Raw genomic sequence first — 20,516 nt, 5'->3', positions numbered from 1 at the left:
GGGTTTTTCATTTCACTCTGAGAATTTTTTTTTTATGGTGTGTGTGTGTGTGTGGATAGATAGATAGATAGATAGATAGATAGATAGAGTACAGTCCGATGATCCTGACATTGGATTACATCTAAACTGACTTCAGCACCAAGTGCAAATTGGATGCAAGAAAACTGCAGCAAATACAGCAATATCTTTATGGCTAAATGTAATAAATGTAATAAAACGTGGTAATTTTTTTCATATGCCCAGCAGATACCTGTAGAATATATTTTTTTTTTTTTTGTAAGACTGGTAAAAACATGCAGAGACATGCAAAAATGCAGAAAATAAATACATTCAAATATGTATCTTTCACAACACAAAATCCTTTATTCACAAAGTGTATAAATAACTACGAATCTGCAGGGATGATCTACACTTATTATTACTAAAAAGCATTTTTATAGTGCCAACATATTACGCAGCGCTGTACATTAAATAGGGGTTGCAAATACAGACAGTGACACAGGAGGAGGAGGAGAGGACCCTGCCCAAAAGAGCTTACAATCTAAGAGGTGGGAAGCAGCAGACAATAGAAATATTACAAGTATATTATGCAGTAGATTTACATAACTAGCATAAAATGCTTAAAAAACACTGGAGTTTAAAAAAAAAGCAACAGTGTATAAAAAAAAATTTACAACAGAACATTGATACAGAAGAACAAACAATTTAAAGACATTGATTTGTTTGATGTAGTGGTTAAAGCTTGGTTTAATCTGCTTTGTTTATGTTTTGCCTTCCCTGGTTCTTTCTTTCCCTAACTCATCATGGTAATGAAACTTTTTTTTTTTTTTTTTTAACAATACAATAATTTAGATCCTGTAATGTTATCACTGGTTCTCTTTACTTCTTTTTGACTTGCAGGCAGATCATGGTGGCTCAGAGAGACCTGCAGGATTCTATACATGGATGTAGGAAGGAGTTATGCAATTAACAAGCAGCGTTAAGTAAAATCAGAGAGGTATTTCGGTACAGTAGAAGGGCCTGTATAAGTGCAAGAGTGGAGGTCAAATTGCAATCGAGAATGCAGAAATCTACAAGTTACTAGAATTCAGTGTCAGTGAAAACATTCTGGTTCTGATGATGTTGCTCAAACAGCAGGTACACCCAGATCAGGGAAAGTTTAATGCCCATTCATATTGGTATTGTTCCTTTATTTCCACTTTTTCTTGTAATCAAGGACTTTCCGTTCAGAAGGTACAGCTCTCCAAATAAAGGTAATATATAGAACTGCACATTACATGATATTCATCTCCAGTAAAATGTTTCATTTTGCTTCGCACGGAGTAGGCAATGTTTTTGTATGTATATGATCTTGTAAGTGTCATATAAAATCAATCATATGTACAAGCCATGCACAGTGTACAGCTCAGAAGTGGCACCAGGTGAGCTGAGTGCTAGAATAATATTATATTCCAACCTACCAGTCTTTTGAGCAGTTAACTTGATATATAACTTGCAAGGGGCAAGTAGTCTGTTCAATTGGCTGATTGTCCACGCTTGTTTAATATCATGAAATAATACATTTCTTAGCCTGAAGATTATTACTGCTCTGTCCTCTGAAAGTTTCTAAAAAAAACATAAAATTTGTGCTCAGATTAAAATATATATTTTCAGAATATTAATCTCTAGAGGCCTACTGTTAAAGGAAATAAATTAAACGTTCAGAATTTTCATAGTAAAGATCCCCTTTATAAAACATTAGACTCTTGCAGATTATGGGGAATTCTTCAAGGATACTCCTAGGACGTTTTTTTTTATATTTTAGTTAAACAATCACATACCATGAAAAAATAACCATTACCACCCCCAGCTCAAATGGGGAATCGACCCTACATATTTATGAACATTTATATTTATTTATAAAATTATTATTATATTTTGAATACATATAGTCAGTTTAGTTTAACCTGTAGTTGCTGGGGCAGCAGGCTAATCAAATTGTCTGTTTTTTCTGGCCACAAATTCAAGTTTTTTTTATGACATTTGCCTACCATGAAAACGCTAAATTATTGTGTGGAACTTTAGGTTCTTTATGGATCTGGACCATCTGCATTTTTTAAATAATGGGTGAACAATAAAAATTGATACATGATCACAAGCGGAGTATAGTAGGTATACAAAAATCTATATATTTACCAGCCAGTTGTTGATGTCCCATTTGAACCAGATCTTCATATAAAGCCTTAATTGGATTTTCTTTTCTCAGCAAAGTCCCATGTAACCAGATAAGTAACATCCTGTGTCCATGCTCCTTGTAGCTTGTTTTACCTTAGGATGAAAAAAACATTACACTTCTGTCTGGTGGTCAAGTTGATCTGTTTTTTCAGAATTTTACATCTGCCTGTGACACAACTGGGGGGGGATTTTTCATCACTCCCTGTCCAAGTGGCATCCATAAATGAAAATAACGGGAGATGTCACTGAATCAGCAAAGCAGAAACTACTCAAATGATAGTCAGATTTTCTCAGCGTTATCTACTCTAGATTATTATTATTAATATTATTATTATAAATAAACAGGATTAATATAGCGCCAACATATTATGTAGCGCTGTACATTAAATAGGAGTTGCAAATGACAGACGAATACAGACAGTGACACAGAAGGAAGAAGAGAACTGTGCCCAGAAGAGCTTACAATTTAGATGAATTTAATTATTTAAGACACATTCACAAACGTTGAATGTCAGGGCAGGATGTCACAGATTTTGCTAACAGAAGTTAGTAGCCTTCTCTATTTTATGGAATGAAGTGTTATGTTATAGTTTGTGTCCCCACTGGATATAATTCTCATTACTTATTCTACAGACACAAGAAATGAGGGATAATTTCCCCAAACAGAGACCACAATGACAATCTGATGCACTGGAATTTGCTCAGTAGTGCTGTGAGTTTAATTTAAATCTAAACCCATTTATTTATTTATTTATTTATTTATTTATATGAACAGAAAGTATTACCATCATAAATACAGACCCTTAAATGGGACATGAACAGTGAAAGTTGTGCCAAAAAAGCAGAGGATCGGTAAGCAGACCAATTTTAACAAAGCTTGGTTTCCTTGATCATCTTCCATGGTGCACCTCCTACCCTGGTGATTTGTTTGGTTCGGGGTCCCTCTTTACCTGTCCATTGTGTTTCAATGGCTTTGATTTGGGGTTCTGTAAATTTCCACAGCAACGCTAGTTTCTTCCACTCATCAGGTTTCAGCTGCTGATATGCCAAATTCCAAAGAGCTGAGCGGATCTTGCTAGTCTGTAATGCGTGATCTTGTCTGAATGTCATATACTCCTCAGAGTTATCTTCAATAACCCCTTGCTATAAACACAAAGCGAAAAGCATAAGAGAAGAAATCAAAATCCTGCACGTTTATAAATCTGTCAGCAGAATGTTCCAGTATACCTTCATGCCAGTAACAGGAAGGGGTAATAAAGTTCATGACAGGAGAGGGTAGCATGAGCATCCAGTCAATCAATATTATTGGAACTAAAAAGAAAAATAAGCCCACTGATATATACTGTATATAAAATAACTTTCTGTATTGGTCCAGGCAAGCAACTTTGTGTACCAATGTATGTGACAAAACAATTTTTACAGTATTGGGGGGAAAAACGTGTTCATGAAACTAATTACGGTGATTTCATTTGGTTAACAGTCATAATTTGTGAATGTTAACCAAGTGAAATCACAGCATTTAGTTCCAGTTTTACACAGGGAGTTTTTTCCATTTGTGGCATAAAAAATGCCTGTTTTCCCTGCAAATTTAGAGGTGAACAAAACTGAAAAATGGATTCAAACTTCCCCATGTTGTCCAGAGTTCCCTAAAATTGGCAGGGACCATTTTAGTGATTTTCACCAAAAATATTAGTTTCAAACTTTTTAAAAAAAAATTGAATTACAACTTGACATTGACAAACTCGTTGGGTTTGATTTCTCAACTAATAAGACAAATAGATCTAAACTAGATTTTTCTGTTCACCTCTAGTCCTGTTGAAGCAGATTATATGTAAATTTTTAATAAAAAGAGTATTGCCAGCAAAGGTAGGCACTTTTGGTGCACAGTAATGAATAAGATGAAAGAACGGGGGCCTTATGCAGCTGCCTCCTCATAACTGTGATAGAGCAGCCATGTTGCCATGCTGTCATTGCACTGCAAATCTTACTAAGCTAGGGAATCATGATTATCATAATGACACAAGCTAATACCTACACAGCAAATCAAAAGAACGGAATGCATAAAACGAACATGAGGGAATGAGCCTCATCTGTGAAATTCAGCTATAAAGCATCATGGCTATCTGTGTGTCCCAATGCGGCACATACTCGTCAGTACTAGACTATTATCTTCTTACCTTTTTCCATGTGTAGTATCTTTCTGCTTTAATAATCATATCAACAATCAGGGTGTGATTGCTTCTTGCTGCTGATTCTAGTGCTGTTTTACCATGCTGTCAATTAAAAAAAAATGTCAACAAATGCTTACGTGTCACCAACAATAAAACTGCATAGTTGATTTAGAAATAGTTATTCTGCCAAACTTAAAATGCAAAATATGTTTAAAGAGCTCCCTACCTAATGCTACGGATGTTTCTAATTATTGAATAAGAACATGTTACATAGAGCTGCCAGCTGTAAACATTAAAGGTGAGCCTGTGCTTAGACTATGGACATTGGGCTATGGAAGTTTTTTTAAACATTTTTCATAAAAAAAAAAAAAAAAAACCTAAAATAAAAAAAACAAGACATTTCTAGCTTTTCTAGCTGCTTGTACTGTGAATTTATGCATCCTAACAGGGACTCTGAAATCAGGTTTCAGTCTCTTTAAACAGGTTTAAAACAGGTTTAAAACAGCCTTTCTAAACCTTTTAACCCCGGAGAACCCCTAAACTAATCTTGAGGACCCCCTTATAAAACCAATTTTTTGAAGTTCAGTAGGGAAAAAAACTTTTGGTGGTCAGTTTAAAGAACCCCCTCTTCTGGTGGGAGCTAGAATAGCACCTTCATATAGCAAACAGCTGGCTCTACCTAATTAATGATCTTGGTACCGGAACTATGCAGGTATCATTGAATGGGAGGTCAATCAGCCAGAATTCAAGGAAACAAATTCGAGGCAAACCTTTGGAGGAATCCTTGCTGAAAATGGCTGTTTTAGAACAGTGGTCCCCAACCTTTTGCAGCTCGCGGACCACTGAATCTACTGTCTACTGTGAATCCTGTCTCACTCAAAGGGTAAGACACTTCCCCCTGAATGACGTCATAATGCCAGAACCTGCCCACTCTCCCATCGCAGGTCTGAGTCCAGAGACACAACTTGCCCACTTCCCTGAACCTGAGATCTGTACGCGAGGCATGGTCTGCAGCTCTGGCGGGTGCGCCCCCAAAGCGGGGTCTTTCTCCTGATGCCGCTGGGGGTTGCAAGGGCCAGAGCCGCAGACCACCACTGGTTTCCTTGCTGTCGCGGCCCACCTGTCAGAAGACCACGGCCCACTAGTAGGATCAGGGTTGGGGACCTCTGTTTTAGATTATCCATCTTTGTTTTCACATTACAGAGTTGGTAGGCTGCCAAGCCCTTTTAGCTCTAAGGAAATAAATAGGGAAGGAAATGTGCCTTTGCTGTGAATGTTAAAGCATTGAAAATGCATTTCTCCACAATCCCTATAGCTATAGAGGTAAAAGGGGGCTTGTTTTAAAACTTATTTTAATGCTTTTTCAGAATACATAAATCCTTTATTGTATATACTCTGGGCATAGGTTTACTTTAAATATGACTTCTGCCAGTGCCAATATTTTTACCATTATTGTTATTACAATAGTAGATAGCAATACTTTGGGCTTGATTTATTAAAGCTCTCCAAGGCAGGAGTGAATACACTTTCATCAGTAAAACTGGGTAATCCAGCAAACCTGGAATGGATGTGGTCCAGGATTCAAAATATTTGCTAGGAAATTATAGCAAAATCCATTCCAGGTTTGCTGGATCACCCAGCTTCACTGATGAAAGTGTATCCTCTTCAGCCTTGGAGTGCTTTAATAAATCAGGCCCTTTAACATCATGCCTTTGCCATCTCTGGCATCATCACGTCACTCTGGGGGGAAGTTTTTTCCCCTTTGAGTGACGAACAGCTCCCTGTGCATGCGTGGTCTGGAGTCCGTAAATTTAGTGGTCTGTGACGTCCAAAAGGTTGGGGACCACTTGCTTAGATTGATGAAAAAAGCCACATAATTCCCTACTGGATGATCATCATGCAACTGACACGGCACAGCACAGAGTTAAATAAAACATTTCTTTTCATTCCAAGAAAAAATGCTCACAAGTTTAAACCTGTGAAATGCAGTTTAATCATACTGAATTGTGCAGTTTGACTGCAGTACACACACACAAAAAAACACAAATGTATATAAATGACACAGGAACAATGTCAGGCTTTGTAACGTAACAGTACCTTATCTGTAATACTTAGATCACAGCCAGCTATCAGAAGCCTTTCCACCAAATCTGTGTTCTTCAATTCTGCTGCGAGATGCAAAGAAGTCTGCCGCCTCTGTGAATAAATATAAAAAGGACAGAAAGTGATCTGAAATGGTGTGTATAAAGCAGGGAAGGACCAGACTGGGGCAACGGGTCAGTTAGCCATAACTAAAACAATATGTTGAGCTGATGGCAGGGGAAGAACAATCTAGCTTGCAAGGCAAAAACAACCCAATGCCCTTGTTGGATATCTATACAATACAGGTCTACATGCAACAAATATCGTGTTGCAAACTTTGTGTGGCTACTGTGTTGCAAATACTGTGTGGCCAACCAGTGGTTTGACCAATATGATGCCTCTAGGGCCCACTACATCATATTGAAACCTTTAATTACCAACAGTAGTATTCTTCCTTTTTCCAATGCCCTCAAAGTGTGTTGTGTTCCAGCTTTACCCTACCCTTTCTTACCCTGAAATATGCCCCAGTGTTCCCCACGGCATCCCGAACTTTGTATGGCACATGTAATATGTCTATGTAATATAGCTAATACTTTGTATTGTGCTACAACGTGGAACTAAGTCTGGAACCACACTGAGTGCTGACAGATAGATAAGGGTGGAGGGCTACCCTGTGACTAAGATTGGGGGGCCACGTGTGACTCCTGCAGATCTTGCATGGGCCATAAACTACTGGCACACATTTATCTAAATTAATAAAATTCTAATTGCATGTAGATATTTTCAGTCATTTCCAATGATGTGCAGATTTAACTAAAAACAAATACCACTGACATGCAGATTTTACCAGCAACAGGCAGCTCTTAATGATATGCAGGTATTAGCAATGACAGCAGATAATATCAAACCAAGCTGATATCAATGATCCATATATCACTTACCATATTAACAGCATTGATATCATATCCAGACTCCAAAAGGGCATCCACTACATCCATATGATCATTCACGATCGCCAAATGGATAGGAGTGTTCCTATCCTGTAATTTTAAGAAAAAAAAAGTTATGTACGCTCACAAGAGAGGTCCCTAATATACAGTAGGAGACATTTTACTTAAGTGTACTGACAGTATATAAATATAAATATATATATATATATATATATATATAATACAATCTATATTTGTATACTTAATTATATTACTAATTAATAGGGAGGATGATACTTAGAAGTCTGTAAGGATATTTCATCTCTATTCCCAGCTACTGTTAACCCTTTTTTCCTACCACTGTCCTATACAACTAAGTGGGAAACAGACCTTAAGAAACCTTTCACAAGAGGATTTGGCCTCCATATGGGTTCAAACTGCCAACAACAACTACAATAGATTCCAGTTATAAGATCTTTTTGTGCTGATACAGGTAGTCCCTGAGTTAAGGACATCCAACATACAGACGACTCTTAGATATGAACGGGCTTCCCTGCTCGCTCATGTGCAAGACAAAGGCAAAGACAAAATCTTTTGCTGTTCTGCAAGTTCTTGTAACTTTTTATAGACTAAGACTAAAGCTACGTACACACGTTCAATGGTTCTTGCCCGATAATCAGCTCAGGGCCCACATGGGACAAGAATCTGGAGTGTGTACAGCTCCCGTCAGCCATCGTCTGAATGACCATCCTGGCAGGTCCAGGGACGATACACGATCCTAATGCTAGAAGGGGGGAAGCGCGCAGCGGGGTGTCGCTCAGTCATTCTCCCCCTCCTCTCTCTATAGAGCAGAATGGTGCTGTATGTACAGCACTCGTTCATGCATCGTGCACTAGTTTGTCGTTGGAAAGGATCGTGAAAGATCCTTTCCAATGACAATAATTGGACGTGTGTACCAAGCTTATCTCTGCAGTTGTTTCTTTTTTGCATATCAAAGCACAGCTTGCTCCAGAAGTTTTTGAATGTCCAGGCTCCAAAAGGTTTTTTTATGCTTTGTATTTTTGCTTTGTTTGTCATAAACTCACAGTGAGGATTCTATACAGTAGCTGACACCATGCTGCCTAATAATATGTTGAGACAAACATCTGTCCTAATTGTGAAGTGTAATTACACAGCTAACAATCAATAATATACCTAATCGTATCTATACTGTAATACTGGATGGACTATTTTCAGATCCTGAAAGAATTCATCTATACCCTTTTTTTAGATTTCTGACATAAAGGGATCTATTTATAAAGCAAATGGTATTGGATCAAGAAGTATTAACCTCCTATATAGAGCCAGGCTGACCCCTGACACTAGCAATATCTGTGGGGAAGCTGCTATTTCCAGTGATGCACTATTGTGTTAAAAACGGTTTTATTGCTTCAGCCTAGATGACATCTTCACATCACTTGTAATAACATCATTACAACAGCGGGGCCTCCAGCCATTACAGGGATCCCCAACTGTGCCGTGGAAGATAACATTTACAAGACCGAACTCCGGGTTTATCTAATCACCAGTCTGAGTATAATCAAATGTAATGTAACATCTCTAGTATAGGAAAAACTCAATGCTTACATTACTTACATTAGCTTTTACAGTTAAGTGAATGTTGTTTCTAATGAGGAAAGTAACCAGGGATGTGTAACCCTTCTCCGCAGCTATGTGCAATTCCGTGTAGTCATCCTAAAAATTAGAAATATTGTAAATAACTTTAATTGCACTTATATGTTAACGATAATGTATGAGGTTAATGTGTAAAAGTCCATTTTGTTGTTTTAATGTAATTTAAAGTGGCCACTTAGTTTATATAGATGAACTGTAATGTAAACCACACAGGAAAAAAAACATAGACAATATATTGTACAATCATAATGTACACAATATAACAGCTAAGTGTGACAACTACTACAATAAATTTGAGGGTGTGCACAAGGTATAATAGGCAGGAGCTGTGCAAATGCATTGCACTTCATCTGACTGCAGGGAGGATGCGTTTATAAATACTTGCTGATGGTTGCCAACAGATAATAAACTTTAGAAGCTTCTCTGTGCCTACTGCAATCCTTATGAATGTAAATTAAATTGATAGGGAATATGCATCCACCTTGCCTAGAACCCCATTCACCCACTCTCCCTTTGCAGGCTCAGACCTGAGATAGGGGAATGTGGGCAGGTTCTGGCAATATGATGTCACTCTGGGGGAAGGTTCTTCTGAGTGACACACGGCTCCCCACACATGCGCAGTCTGGAGTCTGTGAAATGAGTGGTCCATGACATCCAAAAGGTTGGCGACCACTGCTGTAGAGCATATCCTAAGGTGAGATGAAGTGGTTATTTCCAGAATAGAAATGCAGTGTTAGACCCCAGGGTTTTAGTTTTCAATAAAACATTTAGGAATAAGAAGTTTGTATTGCTGTATGTGTCCTCGGTAGGGAATGGTGTGGGTGTAGAGGGTGTGGGTGTTACTTTGGCATAGAGACACAGACAGTAAAAAATACCAAATACTAGTAAATACTAAATAAATACACTTTTGTTGTCCATTGGAGAGATATTGTATCACTTCTTATTCTATCATCCAGGCATACGATGACAAAGACAGCAATAAAAACCCTGCAAAGTTTGAATTTTTAGTCTTTATACAGTAAAAGTATAAAAATGTTTTGGGCTTCATAGAGTCATGGAAGCAGTTCAGGAGATTGAGTAAGGTTAAGTGTTAGGGTTGGGGAAAGTAAAACTTTACAGGTCGGTTTAAAATATCTAAATCTTAAAACAAAAATGTAATTTAAATGTAGAAATGTTCAGTACAGAATAGGCAGCATGTTTGAGGTCCAACCTATGTGACTACTATAGCTGTCCATAGAATAAAGGGACAAACAAGTGTAGAAATAAAGGGATCACCAGGGAATTATAATGGAATACTGATGTCACATCTTCCTGTAAAGACAAGTAAGCTGCAATATATTAAATTATTGGTTTGGGTTTTATATATTTTTTTTAGAGTTATGCAATGCCACACGACTGATAAAAAAAACTGTAGTCAATACAGTAAAAGACAAGTATTTTGTTCTGTAGAAATATACACAATGTTTTCTCAACGAGGGTGCTATATAATACCTACATGGGTTATAGTATTGATGTTGCATCCATCTTGCAGTAATTGATCGGCACAAGACTCATGTCCTCCATCCACTGCCAGGTAAAATGGAGTGGCTCCATTCTAAAAAATGGTAAAAGACATATTATCCCACAGGTATGTACTTTACTGTCATCAAACAACCATGTTTTTGCTCATTGCTTTAATAAGGAATGTTTTAAATATTTATGTTTGGTAGGTTAAATTTTTCTGGCCCAGACAATCAAATTGCCTGAAGATCCTGAACCCAGAAGCGGACTGAATAAAGATTATATATATAAATTCCTTAATACAGTGCCTGTCTACCCGCAATTCTTTTATTTGTTTAGGTTTTGCTTGTTAGGTTTTGTAAATGTTAGATACCAAGTTTTGGCTGTCTTTATCCTTGTCTTCCCATTTCTCCAACAGAACTCAGACAACTGGATCATGGCCATTAGCAGCAGCCAGATGGAGAGCTGTGTTACCATCCTGCGAGACAAAATAAAGATGAGAGAAAATAAAATTGTTAAACCGCGTTAGGTAAAACTTATTCTCTTTGGTAATGGTATACTAAATTGGAAAATGTATAAAATATGATAGATCCAAAGTAGTAAAATGATGATTAAAACAGTGTTGAACCTTTTGTTTAAATCATTTGAGAATGTTCCTGGTACATCAAAACAAAAAAGTGTTCAATGTCCTACAGATTGTTTCTTTTTAAAGCAGCCAGTATTTGCCAGTAGATGCGGAGTAGGCTTCTCTATGGAGAAAGGCAGTGAAGTTGTTGTAGAATTCTGACACGTCCCAGAGTCAGATCTATAGTTCTGTATATGTCTATGTAGTATGTCTCATCCTGAACTTCTAATTCCTGTCATGATATATATTAATAGTGTATACAAAAAGGCAGACACATGAAAAAATGCTATCTTGGTTTTATTGGTGAAATGAAAGCCAAGGAGGTCTGATATTCAGATTATGACATGACACAAATATTAAGGGTGTTGCTTCCCTCTCCTTATTTCCAGTAAACAGTTTATCTGTAAAGTTTGGTATGTTGAACATAAGTGTTTTGCCCTTATGCCAGTACATACCCCAGGGCATTAGGGCACCATTGGACTCCTTTTGATATTTCATCAAGTCTTGAAGTGCATGCAAGCTGTTGTTTGAAAGCGGAGGGGTATCATAACTGGCATGGTATATGAATACCATTGTATGCCAGGCTGATGTCACCAGCTAATGGTATGGGGATTTTTTACATTTTAACATTACTAATTTAAAAAGAGAAAAAATAAATGTAGCCCTTCAAAAATGATATAAACACATTCAGAACCACGGACAGCATCACATGTACATCTACAGGCATTGCCCAGTGCATATTTTTTTTAAAACAATGAAAATTGGCCTTACTGTAAAATGTTCACCACAACACTTTCTATCATATAGGTTATATATATATATATATATATATATATATATATATATATATATATATATAAATAACCTATATGATATATATAAATAACCTATATGATACCAACCAACCAATTAGGCTTCATTGCTGACACTTGATCAGTACAAGTTTGACTAATAATGACGATATATACCATCAGTCCGCCACCACCCTGCTGAAACTCTGCACCCCATTTACTTAAAGCAAAGTCCTCAGTGATAAACCCCTTTGATGTTGGCCCCTTATTGTAGACCCCTCGGTGTAGACCGCTTTAGTAACATACCCACCACCCCCCAATCACAGACCCCCAAAATACAGATCTCCCCCAGTGCAGACCCCCTCAGTGACAGACCCCCTAAGAGAAGACCAGCCATCCCCATTAATAACAGATGACTCCTGAAAACAGATGTCCATACTTTTCCCCTCTTTAATGCAGACCCCAAACCCTCAGTGGCAGACCACTCTTCTTGTGCTGAGCTGATTGCAGCTGTCATTTCTTCCACCACGGGCCTCCTTGAGTGGTTGATAGCATCATTACATATTTCTATCAGTCAGAGATCAGCAGAGGAGGGGAGCAGGAAAAGTGTTCCTGAGCAGGTTTGTATAGAAGGGACAACCATGATCCCTTAAGATTCCAATGTGTAAACCACTTCTGCCAATGATAGGCAGGAGACCTACTAAATCAAGGGGCCCGGTCACAATAACAATTTCTGCGACCCCACTTCCTATGTTACTGCAAATACACACATAAGTCTCTGGTCACTGTAACAAAATAACCCAAAAAACCTGTTTAGTGGTAAAAAGGAATGTAAACACATAAACACTGCCGCCGCAATCTTCCCATATCACTTTATTACACAAACGCAATGTACTGACCTTGTCTGGCTCTGCTGTAAATAACCTCATATAGAGCAGATTGTTGATCATATTAATATGGCCATTTTCAGCTGCTAGGTGGAAGGGTACCCTACCTCTCTGTAAAATAATATGGAAACATATGTTATTACTCACCTTGTAAAAACACTTCAAGAAGAAAATATGTGTCTCAACAATGATAAGCACACAATATATTGATCTTTATAGTTGACTTCTTTTTATTCTCAATAAAGAGAATTGCTAACAAGAAGGGAAATGGTTATAGTATAGTATACTCCAACGCTATACTTCAAACACCTCCTCCTCTACTTATCCCCATTATATAGGTGAAGGGTTTTGTAAGTTACAGAAGAAAGCAGAGAAAAGATGATAATATTAGTTGAGATATCAATTCAGTGCGCAGGAAGTAAAAAGATAGAAATTCTGGCAAGATCAAAAATGTGCTTAGCCTGGAAAAGCAAAATTCACACTGACCAAATTTAGAAATCAACTAAGAAATTGATGGGAGAAATTTAAGGGAGGGATTTATTATTGGGGTTTAAGTACTTGTGTGTTGTCAACAAGCACACGCAGATCACACATGGGAATAGATTTCTGTTTTATGTTTTTATTTAATAAAGACACAAAACTTACATTTTCAAGATCTAATAAATTAATGGAGTTTATAAAATGTACCTTATCCTTAATGTTTAATTCTTTAAGTTGTAATTCCTTCAGGAGATAATCCACTATATCATTCTTATCATTCTGGGCAGCAAAATGCAAATCATTCATCCCATCCTGTAACATACAAAACATGTTAGAATAATAATATTTCAGCAAACTGAATTCAAGCCAAAGGAAAGGTGAACATAGGATTTTTTTGTGTTTTTGGTGGCATCTTTATTTTCCTTGGATATTGAATAACTGAAGAACCTAACTCCTATTCCTAATCCTAACCCATATACAAATTGATGAAAAAAAGATGGTATCTTTATTTATTATATTTTATATTATATTTTTTTTTATTATTTTTTTTGAAACGTCCATTATTACTTTTTTAAATGGCTGAGGTCTACTATAGGAAAACTATTTCTTTCTAGGTGCACAATGAGTATAGCAGTTGTGAATCACATGGCTTTGTTTGTAAAATTGTATGTATTCATCATGTAGATACTGACATGATGCCCAATTCACAAAGCTTTAACACAAGGGTATATAGATCTTTATTTTGGCCATGTGACTGTAATGGTAAATATGTGAAAATAGCTATCATTTGTTTATGTGTTATGTAAAATCCACTATAGGATCACTGTTCTTGTTATGTTAAACTCAGAAGAACATCTTAGAGGTGGGCTGCGAACCTGGAATTGTACAGACATTGGCAGTATATTCTATTGTCTTACAGGATTCCAGCCTAGTACATGTTACCTCAATAAATACTCTGCCTCATGGCTTTATGTTCACTTATATGAAGCTGTGGATGTCTGATCAATGACCTGATGGGTGTGTAAATAACAACTGCATGATATTGAAAAAAAAAGCTGGGTTACATTACTTGCAGCCTTGTTAATAAATATAACTAATTTTACAGAAAATTCCATAGCCCATGTGGCCAAATTGAGACCAATCTGGGCAAAAAAAATGCCACCAAAAGCAAAATGTATCATGATGAAATACATATTGGTTAAAGTGAAAATAAACTTAATTACTGGCACCAAGAGCTTTGCCATAATATGTATGCATATGTGCAGATTTTCTTGACAATGTGCCCAATTTCAGAACTGTGAGGGTCTTGATGTCTCTCATCATTCACTAACACCTTAGCCCAGTCTTCTTTTCTTCTTCTGGCATTTTTTCTCCTCTATATTGGCCAGGTTGGGATGATGTAACTTCCATGCATGTATATGAGAGTTACTTCATCCCTGTATAGAATTGTGCAGAGTTTGAATACTGAGCTTTGCATGTGAGGCTCAGCATACACTTAATGGAAAATCTGACAGCAAGCAGAACATCTTTGACTGTCGCTTCCATCATTAAAAATCCTGATTGTCAGCCAATTTTAGTAAATGGACCTTATATCCTTTTAATCACTAGGCTCATCTGAGGATTTCCAGAATGCCAGGATTCTATATGGAAGCCCATAAAACAGAGTTTAGTATTAATCAGCTTGCAGTAAACCAGAATTGAGGCATGAAGAAAGCATTTTTATTATCCTTGCCTGCTCTGTTTTGGTATCTTTAACCTTTACTACTGAACTAAAATTAAGGTATTTTTTTAACATACATATTATACATTGTCTTATATACCAGTGGTCACCAATCTTTTTGGACCTACATACCACTAATCTCATGGACTCACATGTGCAGGGAGCAGCGTGTCACTCAAAGGGGAAGAAACTTTCCCCATAGTGATGTCAAGATGCCAGAACCTACCAACTCTCTCATCGCAGGTCTGAGCCTGCAGAGACACAACCTTCCCACGGGCCATGGCCTGCAATGGGAGAGTGGGCAAGTTGTATCCGTATGGGGGACATGGTCTGGGTTTTGGCCGGTGCACCCCCCCATTGGGGTCCTTATCCTGACCCCGGTGCGCCCCAGCTAGAGCCGCAGACCACCTAAATGTTATTGCGGACCACCGGTTGACAGCCACTGCTATATACTATTATATACCAGTACATCCAGCGTGACATTTGTGAAGGGAAAGTCTATTGTCCAAAAAGTTTTAATGTATGTCTGTGTAAAGATAAAAAAAAAATAATTCTATGGTGCATCATTTGCAAATGTTCTGCCCACTCTATAGAACCATCAATGGCTCTATGAAGAAGTACTAATATTAGGGCCTGTATAGAGACAATCTTTAGAATGTGAATATTCCCTATTTAATGTACAGCGCTGCCTAATATGTTGGCGCTATATAAATGGCGCTGTTTATTAAAAATAATCATAATAAAAATTATTAATAATAATAATATTGGAGGTTCTCCTCTGTTCTTCATCTGACAGTCATGATGTGACAGTAATAGGTATGGGTTCTAACACAACTTAAAAGCAGGGCAGGCAGGAATTTGTTCTTTCATTTCTGATAATAAGTAGCTTCAGGCAATGAGAACAAGTTGTTAAGATGATAACTAGAGAACTAACCAGCCTAGCATTAGAATTAGCCATGCACATGCAGATAAAGAAGTTTAATGCTGGTCATAGATAGGGCTGATGTTTTCCTTGGCAACAACAGAGGCCACCATTGATTCTTGTAACTCATCAGACAGACTGGGAACACCCCATTCCACTCTTCTCACTGGGAAGGATCAGACAGATCACAGAGATCCAAAAAGAATATAATAATAATAATAAGTGATCAAAGGTGCATGGTCTCTTCCTATATGGCAGTGTTTCTCAACCAGGGTTTCGTGGAAACCTAAGATTCCTCCACGGTTTTTAGGGGTTTCTTGAGCAATGATCAATCTGTGCCTCTCAGGTGAATCAATAACCCATCTGTAATGGTTTCATTCCTTTTACTGCCCAGCAATGTAGGAGGCATTCTTCTTACTTACCACCATGCTAATTTACTGTGAGCTGTGGATATAGTATTTATATCAGGGGTTCCTTAGGAACTGAAAGTTATTTCAAGTATTCCCCCATGTTTAAAAGGTTGAGAAAGGCTTCTCTAGGGATATAGATATTAAACCACTAAATGCCCATACAATTACCATATCATACTTCAGATCATAGATGAAATCAGGCTATGACTAGTCTATAGTGAGTTCCAATAGAAACAGCGACACACTTACTAAAAAGACCTTATTATTTTAGTACTCAAAAATAGACTTCATTCAAGTATTACTGTTGACTGATCACATGTCAGTATACTATAAATCTGAATTTTTTAGGTTCATAAAAAAAATGAAAAGCCTATTTAGTAAAATACATATTGACTTCCTGCTGAAAACATTGTTGTCATTGGTGTTCTCACATGTACACTTACCTCATTTGCAACTTTTTGACTGGCTCCAGCTTTAATTAACATTTGCACAACGCTTAGGTCAGCGGACCAGGCAGCCAAGTGGAGGGCTGTAAGACCATGCTGGAAACAAGCCAATTGTTGCGATTATTAAAGGGAAGGTATTACTTGAGTTTATAAAGAAAAATAAAACTAGTAATAATTTTGCAAGAAGAAATAAAAATTATTCAAATCACCAGTATCACCTAAGCACAGGAAATTATCATACATTCTGTGAAAGTTCTTATTTATCTAGGATATGGTATAGCTCATATTAGTCCTTCACATTCAGTTGGACTTGTTCTTTAATTGTGAAGATGTTCTGCACTCATCGAAAAAGCATATTTGATTCCTAATGATTGTCAAGAACATGACACAATGTCTTCATCATTAAACAACAAGTCTAGCTGATAGTGACTAACTACTACCTACATTTATCAAATATTTCACATTTAGTACCGGACATTATATATCCCAATCTCATTGTTATCATTTCTTTATTTATAAAGTAATACCAGTAATACCCTGCATTGCCAGTTCACCAGTGTCATTGTACTCCTATAGAGTTCATCACTGTAGTCTGCATAAAAAAGCTTTGTAAAAAATTGGCAAAAGGATTATTCACCCACTGTCAATGATTCCCTAGTACTGACTCTTACAAGGATGTAGAGTCCTTCATTACTGGATAAATGATGTAATTCTTTTCAGACAAATACCAGTTGGTGTCATACTACAGAAGCTTTATGGTCACCAGATATCAATCCCTGAGAATCTGTCTCTGATTCACACATGTAAAATTCATATGCTCCCATATATCCTCACCTAAACACAAGAACAGTATATTAATATGGGCTTAGTGCACATGGGGTACAGTAACTCACTGGAATTAAATTAATGAACAATGAATTCAGTTGCTATGGATTATCGTCTTTTATTTAATGATATTTGCCTTGGAAAGTAAAGCTCAAAGTGTATTATTGGTAAAATAAGAGTATTACACACAGTAGTTACTTTACTTACTTTATCAGCAACATCTACTCGAGCTTTATGACCTAGAAGAAAAGACACCGCCTGGTAATGGCATCCAGCCACAGCAAAGTGAAGAGCTGTACGATTGAGCTAATGGAAGAGAATGAATTTGTCTTGAGTACATAATGTTATTTTAATGTGACTTTCATGGTTTTACAGGCTTGGTGTTTCATAAACTTGTTATTATATTGTTGAGATTGTCAAACACAGAGAAAAACATTGATTTGCTGAGTAATAAACCAGGAAAAGGTTGTAACCTCAAGCAAGTACTCAAGCAATATTTAAAGTATCATAGATAACCTGAAGCCAGCCCCTTGATATAGTACAAATATTTAAAGAATAAAAAGAGAAAAAGAGGGTATTTTTGGCATACATTTATTCAGCAAAAGTGTTTAAATACAAATACAAACAATAATAAATTACCATGTAACAATGAAGGTAATTATCATTTCAAACAAATAAGTAAATGTGAGTACTAAACAAAATCCTTCTAAATAAATTTGTCAGTAGTGCCATATAGGACTGATACTATTATTGGATGTCATGGAAAAGTATTGGTCTCATTTCCAGACGCGTTTCGCCTGCTTAGGCTTCTTCAGGGGAGTGTGAGATGAGTGTTTTTGTTTGGAAAACATCCTGGATTGGAAGGTGATTTTAAAGGGCAAAGAATAGAATATTTTACTATGCTTAAAATGTTTAGGCTACTGGAGACGTCCTAGAATCGTCTTTTCAAAAAGCAAAGGGAAATATGTTGTGCAGTGCATAATGGGGCAATAATGTGGATTATCCCTATTATATTCATGTGTTTTCCTGGTTTTATTACAATGCTGTATGTTTTTTTTTCAAATTTGTATTACCAGTTTATAAGCAAATGTGTGTGCTGAAAACTCTAAACAAATTTCCTCCTTTTTCTAGACAAACTTTATTGTTTGAATGGTAGAGATATAAATAGCCACGATTATGTAACTAGTTTTAACTTGTACAAATACTTACAGCATTTCTAGCATTGATGTTCACTCTCTGTTCTTTCAGTTGGGTCATTTTATCCACATTATTTGTCTTGGCTGCTTGGTGGAACTCCATTTCAGTTTTCAGCACTAGTTAAGATATAATATAGGTGTAAAAACTGTACATAAGATACAATGATGTTTGATAAGAAAGTGTCCGGGTTAAAATCAGAGACTATTAGTTCCCATTGCCATTATATTGCATGAGATATGGGGATACTAGGAAGGGCAGAGACATTTTTTGGTGACGTTTGACACTTCCTGTGCTGTGCTCGTTGTGAACTTTGAACATTAATGTCTTCTCAATACTTAGAAGGACTATAGGGGCAGATTTACACTTGACTCAGAAATGAGCAGTCCTGTGCAGCTCCCGTGGCTGGCAACTCGACAGCTGCTCAAACATTCACACCATATTGATGGTGTGTCACCCCTATTCATTCTCTAGGGAGTTGCCACAGGTAGATGCTACCATGTATAGATGGTAGATATACCAGGCATGGGCAAACTAAGGCTTGCGGGCCCAATAAAGCCCATTGGGCTTTTTAATCCAGCCCATCAAATATTGGTACACAATTTCCAATGGCAAAAAAAGGTGACCAACAACACTGTTCCCACTGAAAAAGAAAATGTGAGTTTTCTATTTTTTTTAGGTAATGGCTTTTACACGTAATTTTTATCAGCGTAAACGTAATTTTTTACACGTAAAAAAAGGTATTCATTATTTGCAGTAAAACTACCCATTTTTAAAAACGAACCCATTAGCAATAAGTACATTTTTTTTTTATTTTTTAAAAGTATTTTTGTCTATAGTTTACATTAAAAAATTATTTTACAAAACAATATTCCTAATAGAAAATCTAATTTGTCAAAAAAACAATGTATGTCTTACTTTGTCATGTCCAGGATATCACCTGAAATGGTAATACCCGTGGCACTAATGCTGAATTTAACAGGAAATTATTCAGAACTGCTACACCCTCTATCCTGAGTAACAGGAGCTCTCGTTCATTCAGTGGGTAGTTTGTCCAACTTGGGACAGCAAAGATTAAGGTTCTGGTATCAGCTATGTCTGAGCCTGTCATTCCACAGACCCTCCATATATTTGCAGGCAAATGTTCAGAAAAGAGAGAAAATATTAAAAGTAGCTCCAATGTTTTACTAAACTATGCGAGAATAAAAATTCAATCACATCAATAATACAATGGTGGGTTATACTGGTCCTAAAACACTTGCTATTTGCTTATACAAATACCCTGAATAAATAATCCATTGCATTCTGCGTATGGAGGCAGTTTTCTCAGGTCTAGATCAATCAAATCTCTGGCTGAACAAGACAAACAAGAATGTATGATCCAGCAGGTTAGGCAACTTTATGTTGACAGATTATTTACTCAGGAGACGTTTTGTTTTAGTCAAGGCGGTCATTTTTTTTCCAGCTTTGTGAATGCATTCATTTCAAGAAACATGTCATTTTAAAAGAACTGCATCTCAAAGCAAAATAAATGTGACATCCCTCAAATGTCAGAGGTCAGATTCAGTTTTGCTGTCTAGGGGCTCGAATGTGACTTACGAACCAGAGAGTAGCATAAGTAACCTAAAACACATAACTTACAGAAC

The 20,516-nt window shown here is 36.8% G+C and overlaps 1 protein-coding gene across 1 annotated transcript in view; it reads right to left on the bottom strand.

Annotated features, from left to right (window-relative positions):
- Window positions 1-365: 365 nt before the first annotated feature.
- The window catches only part of ANKDD1B (ankyrin repeat and death domain containing 1B), a 24,108-nt gene continuing 3,957 nt past the window's right edge, over window positions 366-20,516 (bottom strand). The window contains 14 exon segments of the mRNA XM_072416279.1: window positions 366-1,605; window positions 2,176-2,307; window positions 3,165-3,357; window positions 4,392-4,487; window positions 6,483-6,581; window positions 7,409-7,507; window positions 9,032-9,130; window positions 10,566-10,664; window positions 10,944-11,048; window positions 12,886-12,984; window positions 13,561-13,665; window positions 16,849-16,947; window positions 17,884-17,982; window positions 18,886-18,989. Of these exon segments, the coding sequence (XP_072272380.1) occupies window positions 1,547-1,605; window positions 2,176-2,307; window positions 3,165-3,357; window positions 4,392-4,487; window positions 6,483-6,581; window positions 7,409-7,507; window positions 9,032-9,130; window positions 10,566-10,664; window positions 10,944-11,048; window positions 12,886-12,984; window positions 13,561-13,665; window positions 16,849-16,947; window positions 17,884-17,982; window positions 18,886-18,989 (1,487 nt within the window). The 3' untranslated portion in view covers window positions 366-1,546.

Source organism: Pyxicephalus adspersus, chromosome 6, assembly GCF_032062135.1.
Source record: "Pyxicephalus adspersus chromosome 6, UCB_Pads_2.0, whole genome shotgun sequence".
Classification (NCBI taxonomy): Eukaryota; Metazoa; Chordata; class Amphibia; order Anura; family Pyxicephalidae; genus Pyxicephalus; species Pyxicephalus adspersus.
Note: the sequence above shows the minus strand (reverse complement) of the source record. Positions and strands in the feature narration are given on the sequence as shown.